This window comes from Pelecanus crispus, chromosome 1 (assembly GCF_030463565.1).
Source record: "Pelecanus crispus isolate bPelCri1 chromosome 1, bPelCri1.pri, whole genome shotgun sequence".
Taxonomy (NCBI): domain Eukaryota; kingdom Metazoa; phylum Chordata; class Aves; order Pelecaniformes; family Pelecanidae; genus Pelecanus; species Pelecanus crispus.
This window is the reverse complement of record NC_134643.1, coordinates 53032019-53059502: the sequence shown is the minus strand read 5'-3', so window position 1 is coordinate 53059502 and position 27484 is coordinate 53032019. Positions and strand designations below refer to the sequence as shown.

Below are 27484 nucleotides of genomic sequence, written 5' to 3'. Positions count from 1 at the left end.
AATAGTCCATGTCATGCTGAAGTTGAGATGTTTGCTGAGGCTATGTGAGGCAGGAGCTTGTTTGGAAACAGTGTCTTTATTGCATTGTCATCACCTGTTGTCATGTTACGAGTTTTCAAAACTAAAGCAAAAGTATTCCACTGTCAGTACTGAAATATGCAATAACAAATTGTGCTATGGGAAATAAATAATATTTGTCAATCCTTGTAATATTCCTTTCCCTGTGTTGTTCTCATGCTAGTAGCATGTTTTTTTTTTTTTTCCTTGTGGGGGTAGACAGCTTGTAACTTCCTTACGTGCTCAGAGAAGTGTATGAGCTTAAGTGGTCACGATCCCTGTTTGAATCATCAGTAAGAGTTATGTTATAAAACAGGTTGTGTGGCATTACTGGCACTTTATTCTACTGAACTAGAGAATTGCTTGCAACTTCTTGTCTTTAGACCAAGCCTTCTTTTTATTTTTTTTTTTTTTTCTTTACTGCATCTGGAAAGTCAGGTAATTGGTTTTCAGGAAGTCACTTTTGCCTTTTTCTTCTTTATTTCTTTAGTAGCTTGATTATTTTGCCTATTCCCTAGACAGCAGGTGTCCACAAGCATGATGACCGTTAGCATTACCTGACTTTCATATTGTCAGTCTAATGGCAAGATTGAGGTATAAGTTCATATGGAAAAGACAAATAGTACTCATCAAAAATAGGGAAGAAAAAGTAATGCATTTTTAAGTGTGAAGAGTATGAAGTTCATTTGTTTAGATTTAGACAACTCCTAAGATTTTTAAGGTTAAGGTGTAACAATACATTTGTGTTGATTCTCCAGTCTATATGATAGATAAGTATTGATTCTTGGGGATCGGTACGTGGGGTGAATATTTTGATGGTTGATAAAGAAATTGATTCAATATTTCAGATTTGCTATTGATGTACAAATTACAGCATTTAGCTAGAAAAGCTAAAGCAAATGTGATCTTTATTTTTCAAAGGACTTGATTGCATATGTCTTTGCTATGATCCCTGTTCCTTTCTTCAGCTTTTCTTCATGATAACTTACTTGACTCAAGTTTGGGAACTTCAGAAAAATTATATGATTTCCTACGTATTTCTTACATATCCTGAAAAGGATAGGATTTCCTACATAATTCACTCAGCATCTCTCAACATTAAAAATGGATCTGTGAAATTCTTTCAATTTTTTGGCAATTTCTCATTGTAAACATGCAATGTTGGATATTTTAATTTCTAATAAAAATTGTAGCCAATGTTAAAACAAACTTTAGCCTAGCTTGACAGTGGAAATTTTTGAAATCAATGCCAGAAGAGGAAAAAATCAGTACTGAAAGTATTTGTCAAGATTTCAGCCTTATAGTAGGTAATTTCTGATGCCTTCAGTAGAAGCCTCAGTCACAAATTAGTATTTTGCTCTTTAGATTTCAAATCTTCATTGTAGTTTTGCTTATTTGGCTGTATGTATCTATTTGTTTACATGTGGAAAGTTTACCTTTGGCAGAGCAGGAAGTCTCACTTATTTAGTGCAATCAAGAATAAGCTGTGACACACAAGGAAGAGTAAACTAAAGAGCAGAAATGCATATGAAAGTACACTTACATAAGGAGAATATTTTAAAATTATGCTGGCTTAGTGGTATGGATTTTATAAAGGCACTCTCATACGGTCTTGTAAACAAATGCAGTTAAAAACTGAGACAGTCTTGAGCATGAGACTTCTGATTCTGTAGAGATCGTGGAGGGTTGAGAGACTAAATCCATTGTCAGTGCTCTTTCTTTTTTTTGCTTGAAAGGTTTGAGGGTTATCTACTGGGGTTTTTTGTTGTTGTTCTTCAGAGCCAGATTCAACTTGCATGCAGTTTGCAAGAGCTTTGACATTTTCCTTTTTAAATGCTTTTATTTTAAAAAAAGGAGAGAGAAAGATAAACACATACAAAAAAATCCCGCTACCCCTAAGGCATACTCAGGGTTCTGAAAATGCTTTTCTGAGTGGTGTCCATCATAATGGAATCTGGACCAGAACAGAAGCAACTGTAAAATGCATGTACTTCCTTCCATTGTTAGAATAGCAAGATGTGTCCTTCTAAATATGGCTTTAATATTTGATTATACTGTTACATAAGAGAAAATAATCAGAGATTAGATAATGGGGAAAGAGATGGAAAAATGGATTCTGAAACCATGTTTATATGTTATGCTTTGATGTCAGTCTTTTAGTTGACTCTGTAGCGAGGTAAACTGTCCTGAAAATTGTCAGGAAAACTGGGTATATTTCTGTAGTATTGACTTACTGACCACTTTATACTATTCCATGTTTGATTTTGATGCTTAACTATTCTGAACATGTTTCATGTTTCAACTCCTTGAAAACTTTTCATCCCAGCATTGAATCCCAATTTGTATACTGCATGACTTAAATGATGCCTACAGAGAACTGAAGATTACTACATACATTTGTCCAGAGCAAATCCTTCTTTGAATATTAGTGTATAGGTATATATTTTACATTATTTTCTTTCCAGTAGTACTGGTTTTGATTATATACTTTTCAACAGTAGCCTTACACATACGATGAAAGAAGGTATGATTTTTTAATGTTAATATTTTTCTTGTTAAATTTATCCATTTGGGGCAAAATGGTAAGACTATCCGCCTTCAGGGATGAAAGCATCAAGTAGGTGGCTAATGTGTCTGTATTGTGCTTTTTTCTGTTCTATTAGTTATCTATTGTTCAGCCATATGTGCTTTTATATATAGTCAAATACTGCAAATGTTTTAAGTAACTGTACCTTCAGTAATAATACATTTATTCCCAAGCAGTTTTTTGTCTCTTGCTGTTCACTGAAGTTAAAATAGTTTAAAAAAATGTTAAGCATTGAGAAAACGAACAAAAAAATCAACACTGATCACCATATAGCCTTTAACTGTAGCGTATTGCTTTTCATAGTAAAGAATCTTTTTTGCTCCCAGGAAATCAATTCTGTCATTAATATTTAGGCTTAAGTGTGTTATTGTACAGCTGTTAGTGTATTTATCTTATTTTATGGATTTTTAAAAAATTGTTGCAGGTTAATAGTTTATTGTATTGGAAATTTTAGTTATTGCTTCAAAACCAGATATGAATATGCATTGTGACAACTCTGAATTATGTAAAATATCAAACCTTCCTGTCAAATTGGCTGAGTCACTTATTTCTCTGAACTTTTCTTTTTTTTAAGCTGTTTCAAATTTAAGAAACTGCTATGCAGGGTACAAGATAATTAGAAATAATAGCATACTTCAGTATTTTTACTTGAATAGTTTTAGCTGCATGAAATTTAAATTGGCCATCAGCTATGGGGCTGAACACAGATGGCAGAGTAATGGCTGGCTACTGATCTACTTCATAGTTGAAAGGACTACTCTAATTTTGCAGGCAAGGAGATACAGTTTTAAAAACATAGACTGGAACAATTAAAACTTTTTCAGAGCAAGCTGTTTAAGAGCAGTAGAATACACGATATGAAAACCGAATCAATAACTTTGAAGTGGTTTGCCTTTGCTTTGAGATATATCTGATTTAATAAAAATAGTAAATTTTTTTGCAGCACATACTGAAAATTTTAGGTAGACCATGTAAGAAAGAAGTTTGCATTCTGTTCTGTTTCTTACTCTCTGCAAGAGTTGTCATTTGTTTTTGTGCTAGCATCCCTACATAAATCACGGCATGTGTCTTTGGCTTTTTCTGAAAAGGAAAGAAATTTTTGTTGGTTTACCTGCAGGGGATGAGTTACAATTAATTCTGTTAAAAAGCCGTTTTGAATATTATGCCTTATTTCTGAATAAAAGAAAATTCCTTTTGGGGTTTTGAGGACTTTCGATAAATCTGTTCTTGGACTTTATTCTTTACTTCAGTTTCTCATGGCCTGACTTCTGGTTTCATCACATTTTGGTCTTTCCAACTTCTTTGAGGATGAGAGAGTACCAAAATAGAGCTTGCATAATGTATTTGTGTCTCTGAGGAATTAGACCAATTTCTGGGATATCAGTAGGTATCATTCCTTTGACTAGATGTTCAAATGATTTTTAAATAGTAACACTGCATTGACTTAAGGCTTCCGTGTACAGTAAAGGAAACTAGAGATCTTTGAAGCTCTGGAGATCTTGTGTCTCATTCTCTTTAAAAGATTAAAACCTGCCATAGGCACTTAAGGGTTCACTAACTGGATGTGGCAAATCATTAGCATATTTTGTGATAGAGAAAAGTCATGATAAATCTTCAACCTTTCTTGCATTATTTTTATAAGAAGACTTCACAACTACAAACTAGCCCAAACTTTGTCTTTTACTCTTGTGTATCCTTCTTACGAGTCATTTCTGAGGGAACAAGCCCTTGAGACTGGGCATTTTATAGATACCTGACTAATTTTGCAAAGTTAAGTAAAAAGTAATAATCATGGCATTGAGTAAAGAGGAGAATGGTATCTTGACTGAATGCTTCAATTCTTGCTCCTGTGCAAGACAAAGCCTTCATTTCAAGATGGTCCTGTGGAATGATAGGTGTGTTTCTTTAAGCTTTTCTTTCTTGAAAACACTTGAGAACTTGGAAAGTAAAGGTTTGGAAAATAGAAAATTTCGTATTTTACTACAAACCTTCTTGATCGGATGTATATTTTGGAAAAATTCCATTCACAAATGAAATTTAAAGCAAGCCTTTTAGTCTCTGAGGTGTCTTGCATTGGCCTAATGGTTCTCCTGGAAGTTGACTGGAGTTTTAACATCTGCAGTGGGAGAGTAATTAGGTCAGTGATAGATATTAGAAAAAAAAAAAAATTACTAAAGTAATGGTGGAAAAGATTTCTTTAAACAAAATACAAAGTAAAGTTATTAACCTGTAATTGAGCTTCTTGAAAACACTTGTTTCTTTGATGCTTGGAATAAGGTTGTTTAGGGGGCTGTAGGGTTTTTTGGTTGCTGTTTCACTCTGGAAAGCTGTCTGTACAGCTAGTTTTATGCAGGCTCCTGTACCTCAGATCACAGCTTCACCTCTGGCAATAGCAGATTTGTTCATTACTCTCACTGCAGGATCACCCGTCAGTACAAACTTGATCCAGATCAAGTGTAAGCAAATAACAACACTTCTGTTGACTTGAACAGAACATGCAACAATGCTGCTTTTCAGCTTTGTGTTGGCTGTGGTAGGACAGCTGATCCTCTGTTCAGTGTAGGTTTGGAAAAGAATTACGCTTGCAAAGTGTTTTGAACAGATTTGTACAGAGAAGCCAGAGAGCTCTGGTTCTTTGAATCGTGTGAATATGTGGGTTTTTGATCTAGTAATTACACAGCCTAATACTGTCTTGAGATGTAGATGAAGTCTCTGTCATCATTTTCCCTTTTTATTGTTGCGTACAGCTTACTCCAATCCTTTTCCTCACTGCTTTTCAGTACCTTGTGAGTCTTCTCTCTACTTCAGTTTCTCCTCTCTTGTAATTTCACAGTTTGTGTCTGTCATTCATTGCCCATTGCAGTTCCTTGCTCAAGCTGTATTCTCCAGTGGTTCTAGTTGCTTTATCATGGAAACATCAATGTATTTTTAGCCTTAAAAATGGTTTTGTTTTAACTTCTTAAATTGTAGATTCAAGAGCAAGCTTGTCTGTACTGCTTCTGACATGTAATTTGCTTACAGTCTTTTTTAGTAGATATTTAAATATTGGTAGGATACTAGCAATGAAAATAGCTGATACTTTTTTTTTTCTCCCTAGGACTGCGTGGTGATAGAACATAATTTCTCTTCAGTAGCTCGTATGCGTTAATGTAATTGAAGACTGATAAGCTGAACCGACAACTGTAGTAGCTTTTACGTAAATTACAATGTGGACAGCAAAGTACAGGTTGAGCTGTTAAACAGTAATCATCGCAATGAGGTTAGGATTGTGTTTTGATCTTTATAACCTGTGCAGTTCTTGTATGTTTACTTGGTTGCTTGCCACCTTCAAAGATTTCTGTATGAGATTTCTCTATCAGTTTCTTTCATGTCTGTTTGGTTTCAGTAACAATACACCAAGAGAATACATACTTTTATTACTCGTTACTTCTCTGACAATTGAAAAGGATTTTTTTAGTAACCCCTTTTTAATTTAGCAAATTCAGTCTTGATTCTTGGAACACCTTTGCTTTCACTAACTTGAGTATGTTTTACATTTTTTGTGTAAAGCTAAAGTGAATGTGCTGTTACTGCAATTTTAGTCAGACAGAAGGCACTTCAGGCCTACCACATTTGCTGCCATCATCAAGTTTCTCCTACAGCTCTTTTCTGAATAAAGTTAATTAATTCAGAGGAGAAATACTTCATAATCACATAACAATTTGTATCTGTTTTTTCTTTCTTTGTAGTTAATAACTACATTTTGGACCCTGCTTCCAACAGCAGAGATAGCTAAGTTGTGAAGAACCAAAGCTCTATTGATTTCTGAAACAATTTTGTAAGCGTTCATCATCTTACTATATTATGACATTGTTTTAGTTCTGTGATGGATTCTATTCTCTACTTTTAGGTTTCCATAATTCAGTTGATGTCCTGAGCCCTTCGTCTGCATTTTGTTGGAGCCTCTTGTCTCCAGTAAGAATGCATTCATAGAGGTAGAAAGTTGCTGGGATAGTCTTAAGAATTAACAGAACTAACTATAGTATGTGTAGTATCTCCTTGGAGCTGTTGAAATGGGCTCACTTGTGTTTTGTGTGCAGGAGAGAAAATAAGGTAAGGTGATCCTGAGGAAGTTCCAAGCTAAGGAGTTATGGACTGCAGTAGAGGAAGGAAGGAAATTTTAAAAAAAACAACAGTGGTGGATCTTTATTATGCAAAAGGCAAGTTTATGCATGCCTGACCAGATAATGCAAGGAGGAGGGTGTCAACCTATAGTCCTTCTTTGGCAAGGAATCTCACAGTCTATGGTCACCATAGCATTATCATGAAAGAAGAACCTGAACTCCTGAACTGCTGAGGCAATGAAGGTCATCTAGAAGAGCTAGGAAAACCCCAGATTATGTCAGAAGTGCTTATTTAAATACCCTGGTAAAAATCCCTTTGAAAAGTGTTCCTTATGACCTCTGCTAGGGACATACCTGGATCAGAGATGGACAGCGGAGGAATGGTGTCTTAAGTTTCACTGACTGTGGGGAGTAGAAGATACGAATATCCCAAAAGGCTGTTGGAGCAGTGAGATGGTCCCAGTAATGAAATGACAGTTGGGGGAAAAAAAAAAAGCATGAGTCCATGAGATAATCCAGTCAACTGGTATTTGACTGTAGTATTTTTTAAGTGAAATATCTTCATTTAGTAATTTTTAAAGTGTCTGGAAATACAACCTCGAATTTGCTCTTAATTCCAGTAAATTTAGTCAAAGGGTATGGCTTGTTCCAGTGCCTCATTTTGATGCAAGAAATGGTAATGCCTACATGATTACTGTTAGAGATAGCACCTATATTACATGTACCATGTTGGGAAGCAAAAGATGCAGTTTTATTATGCTATATAAATATACAGTATATCTTTAGGTGGGTATCAACTGGACTGCAATCCAACTGTTTCTTTCATATGATTAAAATCAGAAATGGCAGAAATGAGAATGCTTCTGAAAGTTCAGCTGAAGGAAGCATGCACAGTTCAGTAGACAGAAATAAATCACTTTTCTATTTCACTGTTGTATGGTTGCTATAACCAGGCCTTCATTAAAACTACAGTTTCTTTGTTACTAGCAAAGTTTGCTTATTGTTATTGAACACAAACATAAAGTTATCTAATTGTGTATGTGTATCTTGTCTCTATGTGAAGTGAACCTATGGTTTACTACAGTAAATAGTAACAGTGAAATACTCTGCCATTCTGGTTTACCATTCAGCCGATGAGAAGTTTCATTCTCAAGTCTTGTTATAAAGGTGTGCTAAAAACGTAGAGTCCAAAGAGATAAAAAATTAAGGCTCACTTCATGGCAACAGTTTGGCAGATTTTTATTCTGATGTTTTCACCAGAATGTTAGAGTGAAATAATTGTGTAAGGAGAATCTTAAAGAGGATTTTAAAGTTATTTCATTAAAAAAAAAACCAAACCCAAACCAAAAACCTTCTTTAAAAGCAAAGGTAGTTGGGTTTTTGTAATAAAAACAATTTAACAGCTCATTTTATTTAAGAGATAGATCTGGTTACCAGGTGTTGTGCTGAAACTGCATTCAAGATGCACGACTTAAATTTCAGTATGAAAGTACTTGATTATTTTGTGTTTTTACAAATTACTAATGAAGCACAGATGACTAGTCCTTTTGAAGATGTTCTCTTGGGTTCCCTGTTATTAATCAGAAATACAGACTTATTTTAAAGAAAGCAGAGATACAGATCTGAATTACAAGTACTCCAGGTGAAAACTAGAAGCTTCTTGGAATGTTTAATTTCAGGCTTATGGATCCCAGTTATCAAAAGGAAATAAACTCCAGTGGGAGGATTCTTCTGGTCACTCTTCAGCATGCTTAGGTATGCTGAAAAGTACCATACTTGGGTGGTAAAACAGATAGAAACTTCCTTTAGAATGCAGATAAATTTATTTTAAAGAATATTTTGGCAAAAGGATACTGTTTCCCAAGGCTGCTGAACTGGGTAATTCAAGAACAGCTCAAGATACTTGACACAGAAAGAGTAGTTTGGTGAAAGAATAGCATACCCTAAAATTTTAAAGAAATAGGTCTTATGTTATATTAATCAAAACGTAATCTTTTACTCTTTGAGATGATAGACATCAATTGGACTTTGTATCTCAAAGGTTGAAAGACAGCATACTAGAGCAGGGTTTTCCAAAGGAGATTAAGAAACAAAGATCCAAATAGCTAGTGAGAAAAAATAAATAAATAAAATATCCAAATGAATTACTAAGATAACATCTGTTGCCTTTAAACTTTGCATGCTGATTTTGAATGTTAATACTGCTTTAACCTGAATTTTCTAGTATGTGTATCTTCATCCCAGCACATAGCTTCCAGAAAGAAAACAACATTATGGAAGCCAAGTTACTGAAAGAAAGTAATGGGGGAGGGAAGAAGGAATTAGAGGAGCTTGGATGGCTCGTTAGCTGTAGAGAAGCAGGGGTCCAACATGTCCTTGAGCAACTCAGTTCGGCCTGTAGCAATAGGACACGGAGTAATGGTTTTAAACTAAAAGAAGGTAGATTCAGACTAGATGTAAGGAAGAATTTTTTTATGGTGAGGGTGGTAAAACACTGTAACAGGTTGCCCAGAGAGGTGGTAGATGCCTCGTACCTTGAAGTGTTCAAAGTCAGGTTGGATGGGGCTCTGAGCAACCTTATCTAATTGGAGATGCCCTGCTCATTGCAGGGAAGTTGGACTAGATGACCTTTAAAGGCCCCTTCCAACCCAAACCATTCTATGATTCTATGATTCTAACTCTTCTGGACTGTTTTGAGGGTTATGTCATCTGGTGACATTATAAGCACAATTAGGGCTCTTTTTTCTTCCCCTGTAGTTTTACAGCAAAACTGCCTCAGTACTTCCCTAAGTGAAAACCTTATTTTCAATACAGATCTATATTAGACTATGATACTAAACGTTGCTGAAGTAAGATTCTTTAAGGAATGTTGAGCCTCTGTAGAGGCAGTGATTTAAATATACCTTTTCATAAAACATTTTCTGTTTGTGAGACAAATCTTACGGTTTGGTAGCTTTATCCAGGTCACTGATAGCAGTAGCAGTATCAGCTTCTGCAACACGATTAAGATCCAGAATGGGAGTTAGTTTCCTGTGGAAGGGATCGGCCCACTGTTGGTCCTTGAAAGGATGAGACTGTGTAAACGCTAGGCTTTAATGGCAGAAGGAAGATAGTGTTTGTAATTCAGAAGAAATTATTTTGAAGACAAACATAAAATTTCATGTCTGTCTTCTGCCAGAGAAACAAGAGAGCAAATGGGGCTGCCCAGCACAAATATGTATTTGGGAACAGTGCTCTCTACATATTGTGTGATCCTTTCACTGCTTCTTCACAGAGATTTCGTAATAAAATATCCAGCTATCCTTACTCTGCCTTTAAGCTGTAACTTGCAGGATCCTAAAGAAATTCTGCTTTGCCATGTGGATGTGCCTGCTTTTGTTGACATTATCAGTGTTGCTTGCCTGGCATTAGTCACAGTTATTTTACCTTTTTTAATTCTGTTTTAAAAAAAAAAAATCTGCAGACTATTTGTCTTTCAGGTTTTGTTTGCTAATTATTCATGTCTGGTTTAATGTTATTGACTGACATTAATAATTGTTACTTTCCTAGGTTTCCTATATACTAATGCTGTCTTACTGATCTGTCATTTACTTCCAGATACATATTTTTCCACTTTTACTGGTTGCCATGTCTCTCTTCACTGAGTCTAGCTGACATCTTGTCAGTGTCTCAATTCTGTATAACCTTTTTTTGTTGTCGTTGTTCCTTAATCTTCCACTGGTCTCTGTTCAAGGTGCAGAAAACTTGCTTGGATACCTTCAGTTAGAGAGTTGGTTATACTAAGAGAAGGTAGTGTAAAATTTAAGTAGTGTCCTTTGATGTGCTAGACTGTTTGCTCAGTCTGGGAGGGAAGTGGTCTTTCAAACTGACTAACCACAGACACCCAAATTATGTATTTGTAATTTAGTTGTTCTGCTTAGTTTTAGAATTTGGGAACCATTGTCTGGACAGTCTCAGTTACCTGGAGGAAAAACAATATGTAAGATTGTGTGTAAAAAAAGACACAGGGACAGGCAAAGAAAAGGAACATCCAGTGATGCAGAAAGAGCTTCGGTCTCCAAATCTGTTAGTCTCCATGTAGGGTTCTTCTTTTTCAGCCAGCAGTGACAGTTGTGACAGCTTGGCACATGACACTTGCCTTATTTTGGATGTTTAACTGAAGATGCACCTTTTTATTTTACTGCTCCTTGAAAGTACCCTGAAAAATACCCTTGTGAGGCTGGGCAGGACGACTTAATTTGGGAGTGGGATGTTGCTGCAGGAGAAGTATAGAGAGAAAAAGAATCTGCATGTGGTTATTGTGTGCGGTTGGAATTGTAATGGCCTGAACCTATTGCAGAGGATGAAGGCACTTGTGCTGAATCGGTTTACTTCATTTCATATCCATTTGTTCTTGTTTTCCCATGTCATCTTTCCTTAACAGCATTTGCTGTTGTCCTTTATTTTGTTCACAGATTGCATTTATTTCAGATCCCAGTTTTTGTTTACCTAGGCTAAATAAGCATAAGGCAAAACTCTGCAGTTTTTCAGGCTACTTTTCTGGTACACAACAGTTACATCGCACTGCTCCCAGTGAGGACAGTCTTACCTTGCATTTGATGTGAACTAGTGATCAGTGTTCTACTTCCATGGAGGTATTAAATTGGCTTAAGCAGGCTCATGCTTCCTTCTCTCCCTTCTAGGGCGTATTGCCACCACCTTTTTGTTGCCAGCATAACTATTTGCAAAGCCGCTTGGCAAACATATGTCAAAACTCTTCTTTCTTTCCCAGGTTGTCAGCTAGATAATCATTTGCATTAGGAATAGTGTCTTCCTTACATGTTTAGTATCCTTGGCAATGGATACTGAAATGATCCATGTGTGCGTATCCAGTTGACCATTAAATGGCAGCATGAGCACTTCAGACAGATGTAGCAACATTTGTCTGAATGTTCTAACAAAACAAATTGGTCCCATGCTGGGACATCTTAACTGCTATGTAAAAATTAATACGGCAGAAAAAATTGTAATTGACTTACTGTTCAGAGGTTTTCTGTTAGTGAGGAATCTCTGAAGTTGTAGCAATTACAGGATCGGAGAAGGGAAGAAAAGACAGTAAGTAAGTTGTGAGTTCTTAAAAAATACTGAATCAGGGCAATTTATAAGTTTAGGTAAAAGACATTCATTAATTTAAACAATTTTTTGAACCATAGTTCAAAGATTGTTTATTGCAAGAACAAGTTTGTTTACTGCCCCTTCGGAACTGTCTTTAAAATATCTCAGTTGGAGGTATGAGAAACTTGTTTAGGGTGGTTTTTCTGTCATTAGTTACTTTCTTAGTTGTAGCCAAGGTATTCCATCTCTCTGGTATTTCAGAAATAGTACCACAGGTTATTACTGTCAGAAATCTTTAGAAAAATACAGAATACAGATGAGACTGTTGAATCATATGCATTAAATAAGTCTCAAAGAGTCTGTTTTATCATACTAGTTTTTTCTTAATATGTTGTTTTGTGTCTCAATGTAATGCCTTCAGTGCATCAGATCTTAAATGTGGCTTGGTATTTGTAGGAAAAATACGCATGTATGTTGTCAGTACTGTAGAACGTCATCTATACCGTGCTGCTTATGGTGGCTTTTATTTGCTAATTGAAAATTCTCCCTGTGTTGCTATGTCATGCTTTCTTCCAAAAAAACCCGACAAAACAAAACCCTCAATTGCTGTGAAACAGCTTTGTTTCTCTTGCTTTTTTTTTTTTGTCTTCTGCATGCACATAGAAGTGTAAGAGGAATGCATCCAAAGCTGTCTGTTTTTAAACCATTCCTGACTCTTTGATATTACTCATATGTGCAGACATGTATGCATACAATAATTATGGAAGTGTTTGGTTTTACTTTTGCCTTATAGGTTTTAGCCTTTGTCTCTGGGTTTTTTGGTGGGGATTTTTGGGTTCACACTATACAGAATGTGTATTGAAGTTCAACAAGTAATGAACCCAAAAATTTGACATATGGAGGAAAAATTGTGAGCTGTAAATTTACAACGAGTATACCAATTAACCCTAGAAAATTATTTTTTTATGACCGTCTTTGTTTTGTCTTCAGTTTTAATAATTACAAAGCTTTTTTCCTGGGATGAGCTCTGTTACAGCTCTGACTTGGTGGTTAATTTCCAGCCAGGCCATGATAAGGTTTCCTCAACAGCTTCCCCAGTGTAATTAATTTCTGTTTTAGAGAGAAAAAGGCCAAAACCTTTTTTAATTTTGTTTAGAAACTTGTAACACTGTTCTTTCTTCGTCCAAATCAGGAGTGTCTTTAGTTTTTATCTTAGTTTATATTGCTATGGTGTATTTGTTGTGTCTCTTGGTGCTTGGTTGAAGAATATTGAAATAAGCTGAAAGCTTTTCATTGCCCTAGGTCTTGGGTGGTAAATGTAACTTTTCTGTGAGCACAAGAAGCAGCAAATGTTGAAGACTCTGGTTATGGAAGTTCAGATGCTTAGAGGACAGGTGGAGCTAGGCTGAGAGCTACTGGAGGTTGAGAGAAGGTTCTTCAGTGTGAGATTCTTTGATTTGGTGCCTGAATCGTGGCGGGGAAAAAACCCAAGCCTTTAGTTTTATTGACAAAATTGCTCAGGTTCTCAAAAGATTGCAGATGCTTTTCAGTCTTAGAACTAACATTGTCGTCTTCATCCTAGAAGAGGTTTTCCACTCAGTTTTCTTCCAAAGACTGGCTCATTTGTAAGAATGAGGAAGAAGTGGTGACTGCAATGTTGTAAATCTGTAACTAAAATAATCTCAGTATTAGAGAGCAGCAAGCTTTTTTTTTGTTTTTTTTTTAAGATTTTTTCCTTCTGAAAGCTATATTATGGCCTTATGCTTATTAATCAAAGCTAGTAAAATTACAGACATTGCTTTTGATTTCCAGCACTCATTATATCTTTTGAGATGGAAAGTTGCATGGCATGGCTCATTGGTAGTATATGTGCTACATTCATGTAACCTTCTGGTTTTTGCCTTGCCCTTCAAGAGAAAAAAGACTTTCAGTTTATGGGTCTGACAGCAAATGCAAGAAGCTTTGCCAGTCAGCTCATTTGTTTTGTTGGCTTAAATGTCAGCCAATTTAACCAGACTCATACTGTGTTTTTTCACTTGGCTGTTGAGAGAACAGAACCTTTGATAATTAATGTGGAGCTATTCATCAGTGCAATCTATCTAATTTAGGGAGATCTATCAAATAGAGCTGTGATTCTGTGATTCTATCTATCAAATAGAATGTCTCTATTGATTTTTGCTATTTGATATTGCTTGTATCTATATGGGGGAGAATACATACGTACATTTTAAAGAATGTAAACTTGCTGTGATTACCGAAGTAAAACTTGAGCCCAAGAGAAAGAAAATAGGCATAGGATATGAAAAAAGGACTTTATGGTTTGACCGTTTGGGCAGATTTGGGGTTTTTCTTTCTTTAAAATCCTATACCAGTAGTACAGTTAAAATATGCCTGTGGTAATGATAAATGTATTTTTTAACTTAAAGGATTATTTTTTTAAAACTTCTTTTGATTTCTGTCCTTAGTTACTCTTTAAATGCAAAAGGATTGGGGGGTTGAAGATAAGGAAAGGTATTCACAATCTAAATTAAATTAGAACAGGCTAATTTCCATATATTTCCTCTGTTTGCAGAGGTTCTTCCAGTTGATAATCTAGATCAGGAGCTAAATATAGATGCTCTTATTCACTGTGGGAGGAGCCTCTTTGCCTATATTAACTAGGAAAACTAGCGTCGGATAAGAAGCTAACCTTTGTGAATACTGTTCTATCTCCAGTTTTCAGTAATTGTTTGGCTGTGATTCTATAAATATGTAAAAAGGGGCTTCACCTCAGAAGGTTAATTCCATATTGAATATTGTTTTATTCATAAGGAAAAGGCTGTGAGGATCCTTTTGCCCTTTTTTCAGTGGGAGGTCAAACTCAGCTGTGATACTTGACTTCATAATTATTTTTCTTTCATCATTAACAAAGGTCTTGTTTGTCAGATGTCGCTTATATCTGTGCAGTGTCAGTTCTTGACCTAATGCAGCATAAAAGATAATAACTTTTTAAGTAGTTCTGTTCCTGACAAGAGAGTCTAGTTGGCCAGAATCGTGTTGTTTCTAAAGACAAAACGTGGAAAAATGCAGTAGAAAATTTTTCACCAATGTGAACAAATGTGAGTTGAAACAAATACAAAGAACAGATGTAATGAGTAAGATGCCATATTTATAATCCATTCTTGTAGAGTAGAATTGTGATTATAAGGAAGTGCATCTGTATTAGATGTGAATTTTACGAGTGCTCAAACTGGTGGTTTGTGATCTTCAATAAATTATCCATATACTTCTCATTAGTGTAATTAGTAGTTTGCTCTGTATTTGATGTGCAACATGCTTATGTGATCAATAGCTTTTTTCTTTTTTTTTAAGTTCAGGTAGATTGAGAACAGTTTAATAAACACTGTAGAAAGCTGGTGTTCTTTTTAGATTAAGGGGAGAATATCCTTGACAGGTGTTTCCTGTTTCTGTTTTTAATTAATATTGTTTGCAGTACTCTGAGCTTTTCAGACCTCTCTTTCTGACACAAGCTTGGATTATCTCCTTCAGAAATACTTACTCTTAAGTTAGATGCATCTAAAATTATTAATGCAGCCAAATAAATGAATGATGCATGGTTTATTATGTGCTTGAAAATATTTAACAGACCTGTAACTGGTGTAATTAAAATGCTAGTGGAAGATTAAATGATTGTCTGTTCAGATTTGAATGGTACAGTAAGTGACACCATGGATTTTGAGAATCATTAACAACTGTAATGCTGAGGAGGACCATATGAGAGAGAATTTCATGTTTCTTGTTATTCTTGTTTCTAGTTGTATGGACTGTTTTTATTCTTCAGTCAATAATACCTTACTTGATTTTCCAGCTTAGATCCTAAAAAAAAGTCTCAATAGAATCTTAAGATCTCTTCAAAACACTGCCACAGTGTACCTTTTTGCAATTTTTTTAACCATCTTTACACGGTTTGGCCCACTGCTGTGTAAATGTACCATTTGGTTGTAGCGTTTTTATGAAATCCGGTTGAGTGTCCCACGTGTGTTTGCACCTCCTTCTGTCCTAGGAGTTCATATGGAGTGGTGTTACCTGCTTTCTTCAATGTCTTATGCAGGTGGCTTTAGTTTGTTAACCCATTCTTAAGGGCCATGCTGCGTTCATGATGTTGTTCACGTGCTGCTGTTACGTAGGGTTTCTGTTCCTGTCCTTTCTTCCTGCTTTACCTGTCATCTTCAGATAATGAGTTTTTCAGAACAAGAACTGCCTTTAGATGTTTGGAAAATGCCTACCGCCTTGTAAAGCAGGTTGTAAAAACAGTCAAATAGCAACTTCAGTGTGTATATAAGTGGAAAAGTAATTTTAAAATGCTTAATCTCTATGTAGATGCATCTTAATGCAATGTAACTTCTGGGAACAGAAGCGTCAGCTCTTAGTCTGATCCAAAGCTTATTGAAGTTGAAGGACAAGTTCCCTTGACTTTAAAGGGCTTTGAATCAGCAAAATCTTAGTGAACTTTTGGTATTTGCGACCCTACTGAAATAAACTGGCTAAAATTTAAGCTATTAAATAACTTCATTGCTTTTGAAAATTGTACCTGAATTTGTTTAAACTTACAAGGACTAAGCACGCAACACATTCCTTTTTTTCACTTTCAATGTACTAAGAGTCTGGGAGCTTGAAGAGAGTGGTGGTAGGGTTTTGAGACTTTTAGCCACAGGCATTGTGAGGCCTCTGATTTTTGGTGAATAGATGAGTGCAGAATCTAGTTGAGTTATTACTTTGGAATCAAAATGCTTTAACGTCTATCTGTTGTATAGCCAGGGTGTTGTGGACATCTGTGTTCACGAAATGAGAAGTGCTCTACTACAGGCGTTGTGGGAAGGATTGGTCTGATACAGAGAAAGGGAGTCAGAACCCACTTGTTTAAATCTGGTCTTACTTGAATGATTTAAAAAACTGTGGAGTTTGTTTTCAGAACTGTATTACAGAAATTGCTTTTAAATGACATTGAGAGCAAAGTGGGAGTTTAAGACTATTGAAGCAAACTGAGTAATGCCAGTGAATGTTGAAAAATGCTTTTTCTGCAGGCTTTAAGTAGAAAAATTTGTATGAAAGGTAAATTTTAGCATAGTTTTCAAGTATTAACTTGTGTTGCTTTTAAAGACAAAAATACCAACTTTTCAGGGGTAGACTGGAGATCGTTTGTAAGACGCAGCAGTTTCTTTAATACATTGTCGCTTCCTTCATTTCATATCAATATAAGGACTGAACAAGTATGTCTCTGCCAGTTTTTCTGGGTTGTATCAGATAGTATTGTATCACATTGCTTGTCCTCATTCTGTCTACAGAAGATTAGAATTTGCATTAGTTGCATTCAAGTGTATGGATTTGTCTGCCATGACATCTAAAATATTTGGTTTGTGTATGACTTAGAGTAGATAAATCTACAGAAAAGAATAGTCAAGCCCTGGGCTCTGTTCTAAAACTCAAAAATAATAGTGTATTCTTCTCACAATTGTTAGAACTTGGGGGAACATCAGGAGTCTTACTGCATCTAATCATAGCCACTAGATGTATATTGCTAATAAGTAACTCCATTTTGGATTTAAATTAGATTTACTGTTAAATGGAGAAAAGAAGTACGTGTCTCTTATGAATTGGTAAAAATAAGTATCGGGCATCTTCCCTTCAGTTTTGTTAGACTGAATTAAAATTGACTTTTCTGTGAAATTGCTGTCGTTCTAGAGAACCAGTGCTAGCTTTGGATTGTATAGATCATATTTTCAAAGCACTGTTCACTGAGATCTTGTCTCAAACTACCAAGATTTAGCAGGTTCTGCAACTTTGGCCAGAAGTGAGAATAAAGACGTTAAAAAGATAGGACATTTCCAAGTGCTAGATACTGGTCACTCTTTTTTTTTTTAAATATATGCATTCTTTACACATCTGAGTTAGCAAGAATACTGATGCTTTAAGGGAGGAAAATTTGGTTTCATGCCAGTGAGCATCTTGCCCTTTAAAAAAACTGAATTACATTTTGAGTAGAAGGAAGCATTCACTCACACATGGATTCCCACTCCTGATTTCCTTTTTACTGTTAAATTCTTTCAAAATCAAGCCCTAAACTTAATTCAGAAACTCAGTAAAAATGGTGCTTCAGCAGTCCATGAAACCTCCTTTAACAGGAGAAATTTTTAACTATAGTTAACAAAATATTTGCTTTTATGTTAGCTTGAGATTTAGAATGTTTCTTGCATTTTCTAATCCATGTGTCGGTTAATTTATATGTAATATTCTTCAGCAGTAGACCTTCTTTTTGATTAAAAAATTGTGTAGGCTTGAATATTTGCAGTATCAAAAGCCCGGAACAGCCTGTTTCCATATAAAGGCATCTGTTTTTTCAGTTACTGCCCAAGTGGAAAATTGGAAAGAAATTGTTGTGCTGTCAGGTAGCTTTAGGGCATTACATAGCTAAAAAATGCACGTATCCTTTTCAAGAATAATACACGTAGGAAGATGCAGGTTTCAAAGAACATTGTAGGAGAATTGAGTAAAAACACATATAAAGGATGTGTTCTTCCAATTTTTTTTTAAAAACCAGGTTTTTAAGAGAAAGATAGGCCATCGTTTCGTAAAAGTTAAAATAAACACAGAAATAAAGCAGTTTCAAGTAAGGTCTTTAAAGCAGGTCCTGAACAGGAAAAGTCAATGTTCCCCTTGGAACGTTCTCTGAATGCAGTTTCTGAACAATAAGAATATCCTGCTTTTGAGTGAGAGAGAGCAAAAGTATTCATACTAAGGTGTGGCTTTACTGCACACACAGTGACACATTAAAAGGGCAGTTTAGAAACTGCTGGCTTAACTGTATCTCCAGCAGTTATATTTTTATTTCCTACATATCTGTACCCGGTGCCTGACTGTTTCTGCTTATAGTAGCTGTGGTTGTCTAAGATGTTATCCTGTTTTGTAATCCACCTCTTTCCCCTTGGATGCGGCTGCTGCTTTGCCAGTGATTGTACTGTTCATCTCGGACTTGGGGCTCAAATCCCAAAGGTCTGCTTTTATCCATCCTTTTGTGTTACTTACTGTCCTGTGCAATCTAGTCTTGTGATGGTTTAGTTTATCATATGTATGTGTTCTCCTGCCACCAGCAGACACTTCCAACTTGTTCCATGGACTTGTTCTTTTTATTATGTAGCATCTAAACAAAGAGTAAGCTATGCAGTTGAAATGTGTATACTTAAAGGGACAATGTCAATTTAAAAGTAATCGTATTCATAATTTGTTATTAAATGTAGCTCTTTAGCACACTACTTCTTGCATTTCTCTGTTCAAAGGAGGACGTCGAGGAAAAGATTTTTTTTTTTTAATTTTGTATGTGAATTACATGTTTTGGAGTGCAAAGAGGCTGATGCAGGAAAAAAAATATATGAGCAGCTCAGACTTGAAAGTATTCTGTGCTTGTGGTTTAACACTGCCTATGTGACTCTTGGGGGCTACGAGCAGATGAATGAGTTAACTGTGAAATAACGTCTAGGGTGAATTGTCCATACAGACTAACGAAGGACAGAATTGTGCTTCTTGTCATGTAAGGGCAAACATATGGCACACTGCAAAGTTCACTTACCAGCTTAGACCTGAGACAACGTGTTTCTCAGCCTGGACCTTTGTTATTACTGCTTGCTTGCGTACCGCTTTCCATGGAGAAAGTGCCTCCTGCTTTGTTCCCAGTTTAGTCTTACTGCCTGACTGTAGGGAAACGTCCATTCTAGCAGTCGTTATCAAGCCCTGGATATTTATTTCCCTAGGTGGGATCGGGTTTGAGAATTGCTTTTGTTTTTAAGGCTTTTAGTGTTGTCCCCTTCCTCCTTTTGTGAAAAGGGCAAAATATAGAGAAGTTCAGTAACTTCTCATCCGTAAACAAACGGGCTGAAAGAGAGAGAAGGTTCCAGCCTCCTCCTCCTCAGCACGTTTGGTGAAAGAGGCTGCGGAGGAGGCAGCAGAGTGCGCACTCAGTAAGTTTTCAGATGACTGTTTTATTATTGTTTTTAAAATCAGTGATCAAATTACCTGTTTTGTTCTCTTCTAAAGAAGCAAAGATTCTCATTTTCCCTAACAGAAATAAAAACTGCAAAAATGTATAGGCACCTACTCTCAAGACATTCTTCTTCAGTCCAGTAGTGTAATCTTGCTTTAAGGATATTGTTCTAAGGATAACTTGCATATTGACTAAATCTTATGTAAGCCTTCCTGCGTTTTTATGCGAGGTCATTAAATGTCATTTTCTGATGAACTAATTTTTTCTTACTTTTTGATTTGTAATCTTTTTTTTTTTTCCAGGCTTCCTTAAGCCAGACTTAATACTGATAGAATGAAAAAGTTTAAGAGGAGACTTTCCTTAACCTTGCGTGGAAGCCAGACCATTGATGAATCACTGTCTGAGCTAGCAGAACAAATGACAATTGAAGAAAACAGCAGCAAAGATAACGGTAAGCATATCTTTCATTTTCCAGAAAATGTAAGAATTTTATCAGGCCCTACTCAAATGAGTGGTGTTGGGTTTTATTTCAGTTTTCACAATTGCATGGACTTCCTCACTAACCTGTTCTTTTGATTTATCTTACATTTAACTACCCTAGTTCTTTTAACAAGTTGGTACGTTGTCACATATGGGTTTGATTTGCTTTGATATTGAACTGTTATACAGCTATTTATCAAAAGCTACCTCAATTGCTATTTTATTGTGGTGTGCAGCAAGGATCGTAGATGCTCTTCAGTAAACAAACCTATTATTGTATGAATTTAGTGGGTCTCACATCAACTTCATATGGCTTCAAATTCAGTTTTTTGTCAAAATCATTATTTGGTAATATGATTCAGTAATTGCTTAGGTATTATAAATAAAATTGTTTATCATTGGTGATGCAGTGCAGTACTCTGAGAATTCTGCCACCTCTTCATGTCTCTGAATAGTACTTCTCTTCAGCAATATGAAGGCAACTAGAAGCATTCAGGATAACCAGCTTGTCTGTGTATTCTTATGCAAGTCTTTGGCTTATCCCATAAACATACCGGCTGCTATGAAGTCCACATTAATGATGATACCGCTTTTGAATGCAATCTGCAGTTAATAATGACTGGAAGAGATTTTGTTGCTTTGTTCTGTTTCCTGGGCTGTAGCATTTAAATCATATTTCATCTCCTATGCTGATTAGTGTTATTTCTTGCTCTGCTGACATCTAAGATTTTCTCAAGTATCAAGTGATCTGAAATACTCTTCTCCCACTTCACACCAATAAATGATTCTGAATCTTCCCATTGAAAACTGACAGAGCTGGGAAGTTTGGGCAGAAGTAGAGGCAAAGGAATTTGCCCTGTAGACTTTTAAAACCCCGTCCAAGATCTGGTGCATACCAAGCTTTTGAAAGCTGAATTTACCTTTAGCAAAACAAAACTATTCATATTTTTCATTTTTACCCTTAATCCCTCATGGGCCATGCCCAGTAGTTTGGAAAATGATGTTTTTTACAGCTTCTTATGTGTTGATACAACAGGTCTACTCTGAAACAATAATTATTCTGCACTGATAAGTACTTTCTGAGACACTGAGCAGTTGTCCCATGTGGTTTCACTTGTGTTAGCATTTGTTACTGATGCATATTTTGTTCAGACCTGTATATACTTCTGACATTCATTTCATTATGCAAATAAGTGCTAAGAATATTACTTTCATGCCGGGAAACAAGCATGAAAAATTGTCACCAGCATCAGTGAATGTAGTGACCAGGTTGCTGAACTGATTCAATTGAAAACTGGATCCAGGAAGGATAAAAAGATTTTACTTAAAACTGGTCTGTGTGCTGGGTGCCAGCTCAAGGGACAGAGGACACAATAACTTCTTTACAGAAGTGTGAGCTTACTCCATCTTAAACCATATATGAATCTATTTGCAGTTTATAATATATATCTGAGAATTACCTCAACCAGCAATACTTAGATGTCTTCTGCATGCTTGTCGCCAAACTTTGACAAACTTAACTTCTTAGTAGATATTTAAAGTGATAAAAATATAATTCCAGAAAATTATTCTAATTACAGATTCATTATTTAGCTTTTAGTGATCCTTTTGTTTTGCTTTCCATATTATTTCGTTGGCCAAAAGGAAGCTTATATGCTAATATTGTGTGATACAATACATGTTATGCCTATAACTGCAAAATGTTGTTAATGCCTTAGTGGAGTATCTTTGGATACACTGAAGTGTTGTTGATCCTCTTCAAAGAGGAAGAATAATAAATATAAATCGTATTGTTGCTATGTATAATGTTTAACTCATCATTTTGTGTCACTTACAAAAGCTTTACTGACATTTGCTTCCTTTTTCTGATACTTCTAGAATGCAGATACTAGTATCTGTCCTATCTTTGGTCTTGCAGAGATGAACAGGATACTACTTTGTGGATTTTTGTTTTCCTTTGTTTTTCCTTTCCAACCCTACTTTTCTTAGAAAGTAGGGTTGGAAAAATGCTTGCTACACCAGCTAGTCCTGCTCTTCTAAAGGAAGCTCTAACTTTCCCACAGATCAAGATGTTTTGGAAGGAGTAGTTTTCAGACAGACTGTAGGAATCAGGGTTTGGGCAACAACAATTGCTGGGAAAAAACAGTAAGGAAATGAGTTCTCTCTTTTGGTGAAAGACAAGTTTCATAGAGAACATAGCCTGGAAAAAATCCTTCAGTGGACATTCTTTTGGAAAATTACTTACAGAGGAGTGCTTAAACAAGAAAGGTTTGCCTTGGCATCTTATAAAATCAGAGTGCTAAGAAGCCTGTACTAACTGTAAATGTCCATCTGGGACGCATGAGAGGATTTAGTCTCTTGAAGAATAGTTTATCAAATGATAGCTGCATTAAGATCTTGAAAGTACATCTTTTACTGCGATGGTGCTGATCTCGGAAGGCAGGAGTAACCATCTCCCTAGTTTTGCTTTTAAGAAGAAAAAACAGCTCCTTTACCCTGTAGAACAGAGAAACACGAACGTGCCCAGTTGGCAGGCTTTGGATCTGTTCTTAAAGGAACTTAAAAAGCACAATTTAGTAAATCAAAGGCAAGCCAATATCTTGATCTACAAAGAATCCAAGTCAGGGGTACAAACAGTCTTCAGGAAGTGATTCTTCATATGTGGTTTATTTTCAGACGTTATTACATCATGAACTTGAGAAATGAGAGTTGAAGGGCACTGCAACAGTTCTTCTCATGCCAGAAGGCAAGGATAGACCCTGAACACTGAAGGCCTTTACAGCAGAATTTTCTTCCATTGTTGTTGTCCAATTTTGTTTTGTTTTTATTTTTTTCTTCCTAGCAAATCACCCGTCTTGTCTGCTGTCATTCCATTCTGATGGCCATGTTCACTGAAGGATATAATTTTATACATGGTAGCTTTTTTCCTTCCTGGAAAACAGCTGTGTTACTGGGCCTCAGAGGTTGTAGGGGCTACGTCCATAGAAAACCACAGGACCTAGGATCCACACATCTCTGTCTGATCTTCACGTACATGTCCTGTAAAATCTTTATAATAAAGTTCCAGTTAAGCACTGCGATTCCAGTTGTAGATCACATGCGCATAGCATCAGGGACCTTTCCTCATGGCCACCCTTTTGCAATAACCTGTCTTGTTCAGCCCCCTGGCAAATGTTTCCTCTCCCAGAACAATTGCCTCTGATTTCAAATAACTGCTGCTCCAATCCAGAGACCCACTTTGTCATTAGCTCCAGCTTTGAGTGGGTTGTTTTAAAAGATTTACTTTTAAAGAACAGTACTCCTAATGCAGAACAAGTTGTCCCGTTTGCAGTTCACAGACATAAAAATAGGTACGTAACTTTTAATTTCTTCACAGTGCATTGATACCACTGAATCAGCTAACCTTTTGTATGCAATCTCATTTCATACACAGCCTCCTTCATTGCGTGATGTCAGTACAATCTCAGCATGCAGCACTCATCCATCAGCAGCAAAATGAGATTAGCAGTGATCAACCCATATTGTTTGATGCAGTAGCACAGAGCTATTGCACTGAATGTAGAATAACCAACAGCTTTTGGTTTGGGGTTTTTTTGGAACACCATCAAATTATTTAGTGACCAGAAACCTATATATAATTAAATCTGCCTTACAAATTATGTTTATCATAATTGGCTTCTGGATGAGGAAGCATCGTAAAATCAGATGCCTAAACCATAAAAATAGAGGGACCAGTGAAATGCCTAATACACATCTGAAGCCTTATGAACTGTGGACTGTATGAAGTATACTTCGGGCTATTCTTTTATCTAAGTATAGAAGCTTTTCATGGTCTCTGTTTCAACATATAAAACCAGTTAGTTGGATTTGTTGTTTATTTTTCATTCTGTCTTGATTCAAGCACACTAACAATGTGCCGGCTTGCTTTTTTAATTCTAAGTTCTACCTTTATATACGTGTTCAGATTAATATTAAAAATACTAAATGGTAATTTGTAGCAGTTGACAACTAAATTTGCTCCTGAAATTTTTCCTTGCCAATGACACACTAATGAAATTTGGCTAGAAGTAACATCGAAATCATGCATATTTAAAGCCCAATTAAGTGTAAAATTTATGCAAATACTTTAAATACATATGAATAAGCTCTCTAATGAAAGCAAAAAATGTGGCCGTATTGTCTAATATTATAAAATACATTATCACAAGCTCCAAGCATGCTTTTAAGAATAATTACAAGATATGTTCAAAAATACATCTACAGCTCTTGCATTAATATATAAGTAACTTGGAAAGCCATTCTATATTGCCAGGTTTTATTTTTATATAGAAGTATACACACACATACATACTAAACCAAAACAAGTGGGGTTCTGATAGAAATGGCTTCGTGAATTTGGTCTGTTTTAGCTTAGTGATGTGATCATAGGATCCAGTCTCACAAACACTTGCATAACTTTTTTGTAATTTTACAGGTGTGAGTAATAATGGAAGGATCAGCTACAGTAAAGTGCGTAAGTGTTTTTTAGGTTTAAGGCCTTAATGACTAGTTACTACTCTGATAAGAGGAATGAATGTTTATAAAAATTGACACATTGCGATACTGTCTCAGAACATCCAAATGTCTTCGTAGTTGTAATCGTTTCATACCATCTTCAGTACAGCTGAGAAACTCCCATTCCATCTGCTATGTGTGATTCCTTGAGTATGGAAGGAAAACAGTATGTTGCAACATATTTTCAAGACAATATTCTTGAATTGAAAATATGAGCACAGAAATGCTTAGTGGCAATAAATCAATACAATTTCTCTGTTGATACTGGAGGAAAGTATCAATATAAAAATATCGGGGGGTGGGGGGAAGAAATCCCCAGAAGTGATAGAGCTCATTGTAGAGCTACAAACTACTGCAAGTAACTGGCAGTTGTCACATCTAAATACTGAATCTTGTACTATCCCTTACACCGTGCTGACGATGTCTTTATTATAGTCTGTATGTACCCTTCTGTGCTGTGGCATACATCAATTTTTGTTATTATTGTTCAGTATGGTTTCTCCATCCCACGTGCTCTGCACAACATAGTGTTCTTTTTTCCCTTCTGTTTTAATTTGCTTCTTCCCACAAAATGTGGAGGCTCTATTCATGTGTGGAAGTGCTTATAAAGTGAAATGAGCATGAAAATTCAGTGCCTGAAAGCATGCTGCAGAGACCTGTAGTTTTGGTGGGGGAGGTTGTCCACTCATAAGTGTTTTCCTTCACAAGTAGAACACAGATTTGGCAGGAGAATATGGTGCTTAGATGCGGAAGTGGACTCTCTAAATACACCGAATTTCTGCTAGCGTAGGCTCACTGATGGGTATGTAGAGATTTGTTCTCAAAAGGCATTCAGATGGACTTGTTAAGTACAGAAAAGTAAAACAGACATAACTAGCTAACACTGTTACTTTTGAAAGTGGGGCAAAAAGGAGCCAGACCCTCTGTTTCCTGGTTTGGTTGGCAGTGTGGCCTCGTAGATGTTTGCATTGGGAGCTAGAGGGTAGTTGTGTGTGGGGAGGCAAGGATGTGGAGGCTAGGAATACTTGTATCTTGGCTACCATGCTGACTCACATTGATATAAATTGTACCTGAAACAGTGTTCTAAAGGATTTGGTGTAGTGCAATGCCTTCTGGAGTTACGCTTTTTTAAAAGGAAGATTAGTAACTTGTGGGGTGTCATGCATATCTGATAGGAGGTATGGGACCTACCATGTTTATGTTCTGATACGCATTCTGATGACCGAAAGTACTGTCTTGAAAATTATCTTTTAAACAGTATGAAATATATAAATCTCAAGGGCAGATTTTTGGCTTTGAATATTTTTCATTTGATTGTGGTTGTCTTTGTCTCAGTACCGAGACTGAAGGCAAAAACTTACTGTATGTGAAGTCAACTTTGAAAGGCTTTTTGTAGTATTTTTAGATGTCTTGATCTCATTTTTTTCCTTGTGTATTATCTCTTGGTTTTGTAGTTTAAACACACTCCTTGGAAAAATTCATGTCCTTTCCATCCCAAATTAAAAAAAAAAAAAAGTTTACAGGACATTACAGTGCCATTTTAATCACTGAGGTACTTAATTTCTGCAAGCAGCTAAGTTTCTTTGGGGTTCTGTTGGCACATTTCTTCAAACATGATAGAAATATTTTTTGCCTTGTGTCTTCCAAGTGAAGAACATTTGCTCTGGACATGACTGCTGTACTCAAATGGATTAATTTTGAGCAATGGGAGGAATCTCTTGAGGTTCTGCTAAGTTTTTAATATTGTAATAGTCAATAGTTTGAAGGTTTCATCATCTTATTTAATGAATAAATACAGTTTTAAGTGGTTTTGAGTGGTTACTTTATTTTTAGAGTGACTTAATGTTTTCCTGGGTATCACATAAAGGAGTCCAAGGAAACAACCCCATAAAGCAATGTATAAATGCACAGTATTTTATACAGTGCTCCTCATGTAGTTCCCTGAGAGTACAGATATAGCAAGCGTGTAGCTGCTTCGGGTTATTTAAATATTTCTTCTATGTGAGCCATCACCTGCAATCAGCTAATTTTACTGAGTGGGTCTGACAGCCTTACAGCAGTGTAATTAAATATTGTACAGTGCAGCATACCCGCTCTAAGATGTCAGAAATTCACTGCTTGTGTTCTAGGATTTCTGAAGAAATAAAGGGCTTCTTGACAACAGCTTCTTCAGGAAAGCAGTTTGCTCAAAATATTTTGTATTGCAAGTCCAAAAAAAAAAAAAAAAAATCAGTCTGTCTTGCCAATATGCATGTAGAAATTGAGTAATCATTAATAGAGCATACATTCAGATTAAATGAATGTGTAGTAGATGATGCCAAAATATGATTAAGCTACATGACAGTAGCATTTGAGACAGTCGATATAAATAATTGTAAAAGGTTATTGTGATAGATCACAAGCTTCATGAATGCAGGGCTGTTTGGAGAATGAATAGTTTCACATATGTAGAGTTCTGACACTTCTCCATTCTCTATCGCAATGGAGAAGAAAAAAAAAATCAAAACAACCATGGAAGTTTTCTGGAGCAAGGGTGAGGTCAAGGTGGGTGGAAAAGAAACTGCCTAGAGTCGTGTCCTATAAAAACCAGTAGCT

The 27484-nt window shown here is 36.0% G+C and overlaps 1 protein-coding gene across 2 annotated transcripts in view; it reads left to right on the top strand.

Moving 5' to 3' along the window:
- The window catches only part of CDK17 (cyclin dependent kinase 17), a 93957-nt gene that overhangs the window by 18559 nt on the left and 47914 nt on the right, over positions 1 to 27484 (top strand). Inside the window, exons 2-3 of one of the 2 annotated variants that reach the window (XM_075708024.1) lie at positions 20158 to 20306; positions 24810 to 24848. In XM_075708024.1, coding sequence (XP_075564139.1) covers positions 20189 to 20306; positions 24810 to 24848 — 157 coding nt within the window. In that variant the 5' untranslated portion in view covers positions 20158 to 20188. The remainder of the gene's footprint in view (positions 1 to 20157; positions 20307 to 24809; positions 24849 to 27484) is intronic. The other variant, XM_075708033.1, reaches the window with a different exon arrangement.